General features: G+C 39.3%; 1 protein-coding gene across 2 annotated transcripts in view; it reads left to right on the forward strand.

Annotated features, from left to right (window-relative positions):
* The window catches only part of GAS2L1 (growth arrest specific 2 like 1), a 61,745-nt gene extending 57,304 nt beyond the window's left edge, over positions 1-4,441 (forward strand). For both annotated transcript variants that reach the window (XM_040351948.1, XM_040351947.1), the window contains exon 6: positions 1,696-4,441. In XM_040351948.1, coding sequence (XP_040207882.1) covers positions 1,696-2,749 — 1,054 coding nt within the window. In that variant the 3' untranslated portion in view covers positions 2,750-4,441. The remainder of the gene's footprint in view (positions 1-1,695) is intronic.
* The last annotated feature ends 9,428 nt before the right edge of the window (positions 4,442-13,869 follow it).

Consider the following 13,869-nt stretch of genomic DNA (forward strand, 5'->3'; position numbering starts at 1 on the left):
CAAAGAGCCTAGCTCACAAGATTTTGAGTATATATAACAGAACAAAAGGTACCAAACAAAAAAAGTTAACTTTTAGGGTTTAGATACACTTTAATTTGGAAGGTTTTCACAAGTTATAACAACTCTTGTCCCCCATTCCAATGCCTTGCATATCACTTCAGTACAGGTCTCTGTTTGTAGCAGCTCAGGTGACTATATTTACAATGCATCCGGAAAGTATTCACAACGCTTCACTTTTTCCACATTTTGTTATGTTACAGCCTTATTCCAAAAATGTATTAAATTAATTATTCTACAAACAATTCCCCATAATGACAACGTGAAAGAAGTTTATTTGAAATCTTTGCAAATTTATTAAAAATAAAAAAGGAAAAAAATCGCATGTACTGTATATAAGTATTAATAGCCATTGCTCAATACTTTGTTGAAGCACCTTTGGTACCAATCACAGCCTCAAGTCTTTTTGAGTATGATGCTACAAGCTTGGCACACCTATTTTTGGGCAGTTTCTCCCATTCTTCTTTGCAGGACCTCTCAAGCTCCATCAGGTTGGATGGGAAGTGTCGGTGCACAGCCATTTTCACATCTCTCCAGAGATGTTCAATCGGGTATAAGTCAGGGCTCTGGCTGGACCACTCAAGGACATTCACAGAGTTTTCCCATAGCCACTCCTTTGTTATCTTGGCTGTGTGCTTAGGGTCATTGTCCTGTTGGAAGATGAACCTTCGCCCCAGTCTGAGGTCCAGAGAGCTCTTGATCAGGTTTTCATCAAGGATGTCTCTGTACATTGCTGCATTCATCTTTCCCTTGATCCTGACTAGTCTCCCAGTTCCTGCCGCTGAAAAACATCTCTGCAGCACAGTGCATCACTATAGAAATGGTATTGGCCAGATGATGAGCGGTGGCTGGTTTCCTCTAGACATGGCGCTTGCCTTCAGGCGAGTTCAATCTTTGTTTCTTCAGACCAGAGAATTTTGTTTCTCAAGGTCTGAGAGTCCTTCAGATGCCTTTTGGCAAACTCCAGGTGGGCTGTCATGTGCCTTTTACTGAGGAGTGGCTTCTGTCTGGCCACTCTACCATGCAGGCCTGATTGGTGGAGTCAGGGGTGGATCCAGAGTCTAGTCTCAGGAGGGGCACTGCCAGAAAATAAGGTGTTTTGCTGGCAATTTGTCGACACCTGAGCACAGCTTTGAAAGTCATAGCAAAGGTTTTTAATACATGGGATTTTTTCCTTTTTTTATTTTTACTACATTTGCAAAGATTTCAAACAAACTTCTTTAACGTTGTCATTATGGGGTATTGTTTGTAGAATTTTAAGGAAAATAATGAATTTATTTCATTTTGAAATATGCCTGTAACATAGCAAAATGTGAAACAAGTGAAGTGCTGTGAATATTTTCCAGATGCACTATATCGTGGCCACTTACATGCATCCAGCAAAATGTTTAAACAGTATTGTCTTACAATATCAAACATTCAGAATCTTATCTGGTATGTGAGATTGAGATTATCTAAGATTGAATGTGTACGTTATATGCTGCTACGTTTTGGAGGTGCATCATGTAATACAAACTCTTCTTTGGTAACTTTAACTTTCTGCCATATTTTGCTTTTCTTGAAAATTTCTGTCATTACATATTTCCTGTTAATTTAATTTCTGCCTTTGCTACATCTCACTCCTTCCTTCTGTCTCAGGCCTCCTCGTTCCCGACGCTATTCTGGTGACAGTGACTCTTCTGCCTCCTCTGTCCAGAGTGCCCCCGCTGGCAGAAAATCATCCGAAGTGTTAAGACCAGGATTCCGAGCTTCAGTAACACGCAGTCAGTCCCAAGACCGTGGACCTCTTTCCCGGCGAACCCAGGTATCCCAGCCTTTAGTGTCTGATCGAGGCAGAACCCAAGGTATTTCAAGTACTGGCCCTTCAACAAGGCGTGCCCGAAGTCAAGGGCCCTCAAGTAACAAGAAGACAGTTTTGATGATTACACGGGATAAGGATGGACAACATTCATTGACAACTCCTAATGCTTCTAAGCCCCCTATTACTTGTCCTCAAACAGAGCCCCCCAAAACAAATGCAAGAAGACAGCTGGGATACACCTCACAGCCTTTGGATGCTTGCCAGGAACAAAAAATGTATCGTAGCTTTGAGAAAGAATTCCTTGAAAATTCACGACTCCTTGGGACCTCAGATAATGCTGGAGGAGCACAGGGAACCATCTTGCTAAGTCCACCATCTTGTGAGCCAGCTGTTATAGACTCTGCATACTGTTCTTCTAGCTCATCATCTTCCTCACTCAACTTCTATATCAGTGGAGGTGCAAGAGAGCAGAATGCAGAGGGGAACACTGTAGTTCTTCCTCCATCTACTTGGAGAAGACTTCCTGCTCTGTCCAGCTCTTCAGATGATAGTTCCTGCCCACCTGCTTCTGAGGACCTTCAGGAGGAAGTGGAGCCAGAAGAGCCATCTGAGGCAGCTGAAGCTGATTCTAGTGGGGTGGTCTTACGACCAAAAAAATCACAGAAACGCCCAGATAGAGTACCTTCCATCTATAAACTAAAACTGCGCCCAAAGATCAGACCACGGGTAGACACTCAACCAGACAAGTCACCATCCCGAATTCCCACCCCATTTAATTATAGAACTGCAAGCTCTCCACCTAAACCTGCAACCACTCGACGTTCATGGAGAGCCCTTCAGTCTGTTTTCTTTTCTGATTCAGGAGTACAAGCAGATCATCCTGGTGGCTGAGTCAAGTCTTTGGTATAGTTATCCTCACTCTATTCTGATACATGCAATTTGCTAGAAATTCATATACTGCAAATTATGCTTTAGTCCTAATGATTTTAGGATGGGGGAAAATAAGCAGAGCTATTCATGAATCCTCACCAATTATAGACTACATTTTGCACATGATTGCTCAACAGTGCTAGCATGACTACATATCCATATGCTATAGAATATTACAGCATGTGCATGCATGCACTTGTTGAAAGTGTAAAGAACAAAAATAATTTTCACTTCATTCCTGCTGTTGGATAAAGCCATTTATCCTGTTACATGCTAGCAGAGAAGCGCGACATCCCAGGTTGTTACCATTACTCAGGATAGAATGTTCTTTATTTTGCTATACCTATCTAGGCAATCAAGGGTTCTGCTCTTTTGTAAAGTGGGGGAAGTTATTTAGCGAATAGTGTTCAACCTTATAAAATGGCAATGCCCTCTACGTGGGTTTGGTATATATCTTCATCTTTGCTGCTGATGGCCCTCCAAAAGATAATAAATTCTTACTTCATGGCTCTCTGTGATATATATTCCAAGCCTGCTGTATATACTGTCTAAGAACACTGTCACTGCTGTATGTACTGTAAGTAATTTCTCAGGAAACAAACTAGCAGTCACAATATCAGCATGGTTATACGGTCAAAGGATATTAATAATATCTAATTTTGCCATGTAACTTTTATATATGAGTTAGCTAGGTTATAAGGCGACAATCACTAAATGGATTTTTTTTTGGGGGGGGGGGGGGGGGGAATGTGTCTATCCTGAATTTCTGAAGACAAGCATTTAAAGATTATTTCCTGTTCCAAGAGATGACAGTTTATATGCAAACTATCAAAGCAAGTAAATTCAGACAGTAGCATCATCCAATAATTGTCTGTCATAAATAATACATATTGAAGCTAAACTAAAATAACACAACAATGCACTTATGCACTCCTTAAAAATCCTTACATTTTTATTTAAATGCATCTAGTATACACACTTGTATTTGACTTGGTATCAGTCCCTAAAATGTAGAACAGATTGGGAAAAGGGAAGGTAGCACCAGGAGCAAATCAGATGTGCTGCAGTGCGTATTTGTTGATAATTGACATTCTGACAGAGGGACAGACAGAACAGTGATCAGAGGATTAAGCTGTTGATCTTCATGTAATGTCCAATCACAGGCTGGGAACAGGGAGGCGATCTTCTTGTATTGCTTAGGTGTAGTATTAAAAAAGCAAGTCTCCAATGTGGTTGTCTGATAGGGCTTTGTAAATCTCAGGACCAAATAGTAGAAAACAGATCCCTTGGAAGGTAAAAAAACAGCACTTGTGTACTGTATGTATTTCAGCTGTATAGCTGTTTAGCTTTTAAAAATGATATTGTAAGTAGACGTGAAAATTAAAGAATGAGTTGATATAAAAGGGAGACAGAGAAGAGGTGTTATATGGATAAACGGAAAGTATGAAATGTGTGTATATAGCAATAAGAGGAAGTGTAGAAGGTTACAGACATTTGGTTTTCTAACTAATAGTGATCATCCTAGCTGTAGTTATTTAACATTTTGAAAGGTAATAGTTGCCTACTGGAAATTACTAAATGTTTAAAAATATGACCCATAAGTTAAATTGGACAAATATAGTTTCCTGCATCATTCATTCCAGATTGGTTTAATTTTTTTTCAGCCCCTTTAAGATATGGTTGTGTATCCTTAAAGATGTAAATTCTATGGCTAACAATATACAGGCAGATCTCCCACAGAGAATAATAGTGGTTATATATCTGCCAATGCTCTATAAGAATAAATCTATAAGAATAAATCAGTATTGCAATTTTCTCAAACACAAAGATGTTAAAGAGACACTAAAAGTTTCTCGTTTTGCACACAGTGGCCCCGATCCTGGTCTTCTGGGGTCCCTCGGCGGCTGTCTCGGCTCCTCCCCACATCAGCTAACTCCCTTCATGGGAAGCGCTCTCCCAAGGGGGTTAGCTTGTGGGCACATTCCTGTGATACATCCGGCGGCCATAGCCGTCGACTGTATGACATGGCCAGCCCCCCCGGAGTGCTGTGTCATTGCATGTGATTGACAGCAGCGCGAGCCAATGGCTGCGCTGCTATCAATCTACCAGATCGGATGCATTAAGGTGAAAAAAAACTAACCTTGACAACCCCTTTAAGTCAAGACGTGGCCATAGGGCAGTTTCTTTTTTTCAAAGGCCTAAAAATGTATTCCTGTCCCATCTCTTGCAAATATCAGATTTTGTATGGCCTCCACGTTCTTAAAGAAACCCTGTCAACAGACCATTTATTTCAACAAAAATATTTCTTTAGGATTATTATGTGCATTTAATGTATTTTATGCATATTATATACCTGTAAAAGCTTCCCATGTGTAGATATAAAAAACCCTGTGCGCTGCAATTTCGATGATGTCAGTAGCTACTGAAGACTCAAGTGAAATTCCATTATTATTAATTTTTTTCCCCCAACAGCTACATATTAATTTATAGAAAAGAAAAACCCTGCAAGTAAGCAATGTAACTACTTGTTTTTGTTCTTTTTACTAGTATTTTTTTTATGTGTTGGTGACAGGGTCTCTTCAGGAAATGTCATTCAGATAATCAAATCCAAAATTCATTTTTTTTTTCATATTTGTATAGTCATCACTTTGAAGTTTGAGAAGTGTCAGACAGGCAAGTTAGCCCCCATTCACACCTAGGCTTTTTGTCGCCTGTAGTGTGACGCCGCAGCAGCCCCGAGACGCTGGAGGGATGAAAACACATTGCCCTCTATGGAGATGGTTCACATCTCCACGCCGAACGCCTGCCGCCTGAAAAAAAGTCCCGGACCTTTCTTTCAGGCGGCTTTCGGCGTTCGGCATAGGAGATGTGAACCATCTCCATAGAGGGGGTGAGGCTGCATTCACAATCGCGGCGTTTTGTCGCCGCAAATCGCGGTACAAAACGCTGCAATTTGTCGCCGCAATTCGCGGGACAAAACGCAGCGATTTTGTACGCCTAGGTGTGAATGCAGCCTTAGTTTGAAACACTTGTTATAGTAGAATGTATACAAAACAGCTGCTACAGGGAGATGTATGGAAAGCAATAGGGATAGTTTATAAGTTGTAACAATTAGAATGTTAAAGAATGGGATTCTGTGTCATAATAAAAGGTTTATTGAATGTGAAGTATAAAACTTTATTTTTTCCTAATACAGATTCTGGTCATATAGATAGCCATCAAGGGGTTTATTCTCTTGTGTAATACTTGACCACTCTTTATCTAACTGATAAAGGCAAACCTAAATTATTTTTATTTTCTTGAATATCACAGAAAATATGGCTGTTATTTATAAATCCACTCAATGTACACATGATTTGTTTTAACTGCTTTTCAATGTGCGGTATTTGAAAATATGTCAGTGTTGTTTTTCTTTTTTCTTTTAGCATAATCAATTAATGTCATTAGGTAGGTACAGCAAAATGTGTTTTCCACTTAACTGCACGTATAAACTCTTGTCTTAATGTCTTTTAAGCTCACCTTGCTAAGAAATCTTTATAATTGGGCCTTGTATAAAAGCATCAAAGGAAAAGTCTGTATAACCTGTGGTATTCTTTCTCAACCTGGGTTCCATGAAACGTTAGTATTCCTCCAGAAGTTGCTTGACCTATGACTAATTGACATTCTGTTTGATGGTGCCTTTAGAGTTCCAGGATCAACGCCACTTAGCAACGCAAGCAGCAAGACACAAATATATTTTTTTTAGCTGTCTTCAAAGGTGCCACCACTGTAAGGGGGACATTCTTCCACCTGGCCTCCAATACAAGGGGAATTTTTCCTAGGGACCCCCTATGAATTGGTTTTATTGAGGGTTCCTATGTTGTGAAAATTATTTTAAGGGGTAAACAGGTTGGGAAAGGCTGAACTATTATCAATCAGTCACTTCTTGCTATTGCAGTTTACAAAATGAAAGGCAGAAGCTTTTTAATATAAATTGGTCTTTAGATACTTTTATAAATAAGGCCCATTGCTCTGTGTAGAGTAAATGAACTATGTTTAACTTTTCCATTCAAAACAGTTGTTTTGTCACCTAAATCAAGAGTTGTTCATTCAGGTTAGTGTTTGTTGACTGTTTAGCAACTGACAGCGATTGTATTAATTCTTTACATTTATTTTAAATATGGGTGTTATACAGCTGCTGGGTTCTGGTGCTAGCTTTATTTTTTTTCATTTCTAATGTAATGTAGTGTTCACTGTTTGGCCAAGCAGGAAAGAGCTTGAGTATTAATGTCAGATGCTGTAATCCTAAAGCAAGCACCGTAATTTATACAGGTAGAGAGTACCCAATGGTTTTCCGTCTGCCTTGACCCCTGCCTAAAACCCTTTCTGCTGTAATGCTATTCTGGGTTGGAAGTTAATGTTGTCATTATAATATTATTGTATGGAGGGAGAACGATGTGTGTGAGAATGGGATTGAATGTTGACACTATGGAGTGCAAAAATTAACAGTGATGTTATTGAAGTAATGAGATGATTTTCAAAAGGTCATTTTAAAGAAAAGCAAAAAAAATGTGTTTAATGCATCACACTAATTTTCTGTTTGGATAACCTAGTACATGACCATTTGTCTTTGTTAAGCTATATTAAAAAAAATTATATATATATATATATATATATATATATATATATATGCACCATAATACAGTTTGTAAAGTCTGGCCTCATATTACCTCTGCCTTCATTAAAGTCTGCATTCACTAAAAAAAAGGATGGTAGAGGTCCTGTCTTCTTTATTAATTGGGACTTCAGCATTGAAATTTCCTCACTAGAGTTCTTAGCTCATCCCATGTCTATGATTATCCATGTAGGGTTCACCTATCATGTCCAGTGGAGACCCATCCTGTACTGGACTCAACAATACACCAAGGCTGGAAAAAACCCTGTAAATAAAACACTGATAAAACATCACATTGTAGCAGGGTTTACAGGATATCAAATATTCAAAGGCACAGTGAAACAAAAAAAGGTTTAATCCATTTAATTGCTTATGAAGGGCACTGCCAGAAGATGCTAGGCAAATGAGAGAGACATTACCAACAATAGTAACAGCAGTCACAAAGACTTATGAGAAAATGCAAGTAACCATGTGGACTATCTGTAATGCTTTAGTAAGTCCTAAAACACTGGCCACTGGCCAGTGCAGTAATAAATGTAAAGTCTGTCGTGGTGGGGCCCTTTAACTTGGCATGGGAGTGCTCAACCGTCAAATTAATATATTTGTAAGCTAAAAAAAAAGGAATAACACTTATAGTATCCTAGGGTAACGTAAGATAGAATTCCACTGGCAGCAGCACAATCCTGCAGTAGTGAACAGGTTCAGTACCCACAAGAATGGACAAAGGCCTTCTCAGAGGCCACTCAGATGCCTGTCAGATGATCTCTTGACAGCAGTCTGCAATCTAATAACTGCTTTAGCAGACCAGATGGAAATGGATGCAACACAGGCCGCAAGATCTCAGCTCAGTAATGACAATTGGAACATATGTTCCAAAGGCCAGGTGAAAGAGAACACAGCACTCTGGTGCACTCTTCCCAAGCCTGTACCTTTCTTCAGGTCTCCCCATGTATCTGTCTCCCCACTGCCTTGGTCCCTCCTCAGCTCACTCTGCTTCCCCTTTCTGCATTCGTCGCTGAGACAAAGTCTGGATGCTAAGATTAGCTCCAATATGGCTGATGTACCTGGCTGCACAACTTTAAGGGGTCACCAGCCAGTGACACACTTAACTTCAGGCCATGTACAAAGAAGTACAAAATCTCTTCTAAATGTTCCAAAGCAGTGAATGAAAAATGTAGTGTTTGGGCCCCTGAATTAGTCAATAAGCCCAAAGGCAGACGAGATAGTAATGGCCCTCACAGTAGATGCAGAGACATCTACTGTGAGCTGAGAAAACATTATTCAGAATGAGAGAACATCAGATTTGTCTTTATTGTTATGAAGGTTTCAGTAGAGCACATTTGAATTTTGTATGGAAAAGAAATTGAAAGGGGCCCACACGAGATATCACAATGCAATTGGTTTATCTCTGCTTTCCCTGAGAACATAACAAAACTAAACTATTTTGCACAGGCTAAAAAGTTGTGTTATGTTTTACTGTAATGATTAACCTAATGTGCCCAGCCCAATATCATTACCATAAGCCTTTGGCGGAAAACAAAACTTGCCCAATCACGTCTGCACAGGATAAGGTATTTATATGCTACAACGTGCTTATAATTAATTTGGAATGTAGTTATAAAATGTGGGCATTAAGCAGAAACTAATTGTGATGCATAATGCATTTTGTATTACTTGAACTGTACTTTTTTGCTTTTGTATTTGATCCTAAAGTTTGTGGGGGGTGCACTCAGATCTCACATTGTATGTGTAATGTATGCGAATCAACGGATGGTCGAAAACATCGATGCTAAGGAAAATGTATGTGACCCAATGTATACTGACAATTCTGATCTGTTGCTGCTGATTAAATCATTTTGATAAACTCTGGTGTTGTTTTTTGTGTGACAACGACAATCCAGAAATCACTGATCCTGAGTACCGCGTTCTGGTACTAACACACAGTAAAACCCATGTCCAACATCAGGAGCTCTGGTGAACACTAGTTAGTACTTGGACCCCGCACCTTGGTTGAACTTGCGTCATCTGCCAGGGTGACATGCTTGTTTACTTATCCAGCTGGTTGGTGGGAGCCTCTCTACTGCTTTAGCTACTGGCCTGACCCCTGAACATGACACTAGGGGTCCTAAAAATGACTTCTAACTATCAGAAATTGAAAGAACTGTTTGAAGATCAGATCATTTCACCAGTTTCCTTACTGCCAGCCAGCCTGGCCAGACATTAAAGGAGATGGGAAATATTGTTAGAAAATAGAAAGCAGATGTTTAATTTGGGCTTTCAAGGGTTTACACACATATACCAATTAAAGCTAATATGACCAAACGTTTGCATTGCCTGTGGCTGTCATGAACTGTAGCAATAAAGGGCACTGGAAAACGAATTTTCACAAATTTACATCTTCCCAAATGTTTGAAAATACCTAAGTAGTTGTTTGCCAGTCATTCTATAGAGAAAGGGAACACATCTTTAGCCATAGTGGATTAGTTGGTTAGAGAATTTCTGTGGGTTTGGTGATGCAAGCAGGCTCTCATTAGTCTCTGCAACAGACCATCTGGATTAATTGATAACACCTCTGCTTTTTCCTTTGTTTAATATTTTTTTTCACACTGTGATGTGTGTGTGGTCTTCAAAACAGTTGTTAAAAATAACAAAAATCTGGTTGGTGAGACAATTTTGCCACTAATAAGTGATACCAAATCTTGTATTTTGGAGTATGTTGGAGCAGCAGAAATAAATATCGAGCAAATGTTTTAACTCTATTGAGAACCAAAAAATTGGAATTGAAAAATTGAACCTGCTGTACCAAATTGCAAGTCTGTGTTATCAAATTGCAAGTCTCTGCTTTATCAAATTGCAAGTCTGTGTGATCATACATGTCTTATGTTTACTGATACACCCGCTTATTTTATGAAGTATTGCAGTTTGTGGTTACGCTTTACTCCCTTTTATCCAAATGTGTCTCGATAATATATCTAATACACAGGAAAATGGTCATCCTGAAGCTGATTATGATGAGCCAAGAAACGGAAAACCACAGAATCTCCACCTTCATGCTGAGGAAGTGGTATTCACAAATGCTTCTAGATCCCCATGGCAATAGACCACATAAAATCCCACTTTGAGCAAGGGAAACCTAAACTACTTGCACAGCATATTAACGTAACTTGTCTGAGTTCTCAATAAATGGGTAGATAGTGATTTACATCAAATGTACTTGGACCGTTTTATAGACCAAATAAATATCTTCAAGTTTCAAGCTACTGCTTTATACTTTGTACAAAAATATGCCATATATGTGACCAGGGCTACTGAGCCCTGTTGCATATGTCAGTGCAATCACATTGGGCGTTTGTTAACTGCCTGAAGCAACCAGTTTTTAGGCTGCCATTTTGTAGTGCCTTTAGTCTCATTGGAGTTGCTATTGAGTGCCTCAGTCAGTTATTCCCTCAGACCATCTTTTAAATAAAGTTCCTTCTTCAGCTACTTATAGAGAATCTGTGGGACAGAAGTATGGTAGCTGCAGTTGCTGACTTGTTTTTGAATATGTAAGCTCTATGGCTGTCATTGTCATCCTTATTTCACTACTAAGTGAGTAACAGCGCATTCTTGTTCCAAGTCAGTGATTTATTAAGTGGTGCAGAAAGGATTGGGATGACAGTCCTAGAGCTGGCATCTGACAGGCCCCCTTTTATGGAAATATAAAGACAATATGTGCTTTTCTCTATACTGACCAATGAATAAATTAATGCTGACATTTAGCATCTAGTGGTTGGACTCCTAATGTAATGGCTGTTAACTATGACTGCATTTCATTACTATTAAAGGACACCTACATGCGGGGTGTTATTATGGACCACCACCTGGCTTTTTGAGTCACTGGCCTAGACAAAGTACACAGCAAATAAAATCAGCTCCTAATCTGCACACTTGTTCTAGGTAAGGGACTCAAAATGTACTAAAGCCAATGGATCAGCACTACAGCTAGGCAACTAGCATTGCAGATGTAAAGACTTAAAAATGAGAGCAATGGAGAGAAGATTTGCAGGTTAAAGAGGATATATATCTAATATGCAAAATTTGTAATAATACACAGTTTTGTTTTTGGATCAAAATTGTCGAAGTTCTAATAATAATCTGGGATACCCAATACAACCCACATTCCCGTATTCAGTGTTGTTGTAATTAGCAATATCTGGTGTCTTCGTTTATGTTCAATTTTCATTTAATTTCTCTTATTCATTTTTTTTTAAGTGTAGTCAAATACTAACTATGCTTAAACCTGCTCCCACCCCCATTCTAAGCCTTATAGTAACTATAGTGTAAGGAAAGATGTCTATACCTACCTATTCGGAGGGTGCTCCGGTCTGGCCACATGATCGGCTTCCAGTGGCGGCTTCAGTGTAGAGGAGGGACAGCTGACAACAGAAGCCCCATATAGTAAGCCTATGAATGACGTCATCGCCCAGGCTCTCACCACTGGGGAGATCGTGTGACTCGACCGGAGCTCCCTCAGAATAGGTAAGTATAGACATCTTTCCTTTACAGGGTAGTTAGAATAGGTTTAGAATTGGAGAGGGAGCAGGTTATAGCATAGTTAGCAATTGACTGGACTTCTGCTTTTGAAAGATCATCATATATAATTTATTGGATGTGTGTAATGATTTCCTTCTCTGCTCCAAGTTGAATCCTCCCACATTGCCTCAGTTGCCGGGTGCAGGCAGTAGATAGAGCTGTCCACCCTCCAAACATGCAGGAAGTAAAATACAATCCATTGCATCCCAATGACATCATAGAGATTCCAGTTTATTAGAACTGATAACCACAAAGAGAGTCCCTGCCCATGGGACCTCTACTACGAGTAAGCCGTCTTGGGTGAAATGTGTTAGCGTGGAGATCCCATGGACCTCACAGGGCAATAATATAGATCCCATAAAATCTGAGTGACACTCTTTTGTCTCTGTGTAAGCTTAGTATAGTGGGGATATTAAGAGACATTTGCTCTACAACTAAGCCCAATCAGGGTGAAAAGTGTCCAAGGGATGTGGCCAAGATGTGAGGACTGTAACTGGAGCCTCCATTGTTTACCTGCAGATGTGGCTGATTATGGTGGAGTGCAGCACCCCTAAGCTTGCTTTTATGGTTGTCTCAAGGAGTGAAACATGCTTCTGGAGAGACTGGCACCCACTGTAGAAGAAGAAATTATGAAATCACTAGCAGGAGGCTTTTGAGCAGCGCTGTCTTTTTTATATGTGGTCACAAACAGATATTTGCTGTGATAAAGATCTTGTATTTTGCTATATACAAATTGTGGTCCAAATAAAACTGGATATAGCTAATATTTTGTGTGATTATGATAAAGCCTCTTTGACTTCTTTCCCACCTACATCTTGTGTTTATCAACTGCAAGAGATGTGTATTGTAGTTTCATGGTGTCATCTGTTGTCCTGTACACACAGCCTATAGTAGAGTAAATCTTTACATTCCGGTGTCATACATTTCTGTTTGTGTTCAAACATGAGGCAAACAGCATGGCACTGCACAGGGTAATGCATGACCTCTGTCAGCAGTCTAAGAACTGACACTTGCTGTGAAGAAACTACGTAACCCACTATGTACCCCACAATTCTCTGTCTAGTACTGTGCGGGTGAGAATTAAACAGTAATTAGATCTGACACAGACACAAACAGGCAGACAAATTAACAGAGAGATCACCATATCGTTTTTCATCACATTATAACTCCCACATTTGTGATGCAAATATGGCAAGGCATTAATTTGATGTTGTGTGAGCCAAAACAAGAAGTTGCCTGTCCCTTTAACTAATAGGGACAAGCTAGGGGGAAGAATACATGGGCATAAGGAAATTGATCAGGCGTGACACTACAAACTGCAGCCACAACATGTGAGCCCATCATTACAAGTTAGGGCAAGCAAACAACAGAGTAAATATAACTACGTTATTACCTAGTTAAAACAACAAAATCAATTGAAAGTGTACAATTCCTTCAAATAAGAACAACTTAGGGGACACACCTGTGAAACCCTTGAGCTGCATTACTGATAATATAATTTTGGTCCACAAAGATGCTTCCTCGCTATTTTACATCAAACTAAACCGACATTGATGCATGCTTCACATAGAAGGTTGTTGCTCAAATAATAATATAACCTAATTACAAATACTTAATGTGCTGATCCACTTTTTCATTTCAACACAGGAAATATTAGCTGTCAGTAAGTAACAACTGAAACGTGACAACCCAGTAAGGAAAGTAATAAGACCTTTTCTGGCTTTTTGATGATTATTTATTTTTTCAAATATTGCTAACAAGTCTTGTGGAAATTACTCAAATACACATATCAAATAATGTCCTACAAAGTTTCTATGCATATATTTTGGTATTGAAAAACCAGGATGACATATAA

The sequence above is a fragment of the Rana temporaria genome, chromosome 1, assembly GCF_905171775.1.
Source record: "Rana temporaria chromosome 1, aRanTem1.1, whole genome shotgun sequence".
In the NCBI taxonomy this organism is placed as follows: domain Eukaryota; kingdom Metazoa; phylum Chordata; class Amphibia; order Anura; family Ranidae; genus Rana; species Rana temporaria.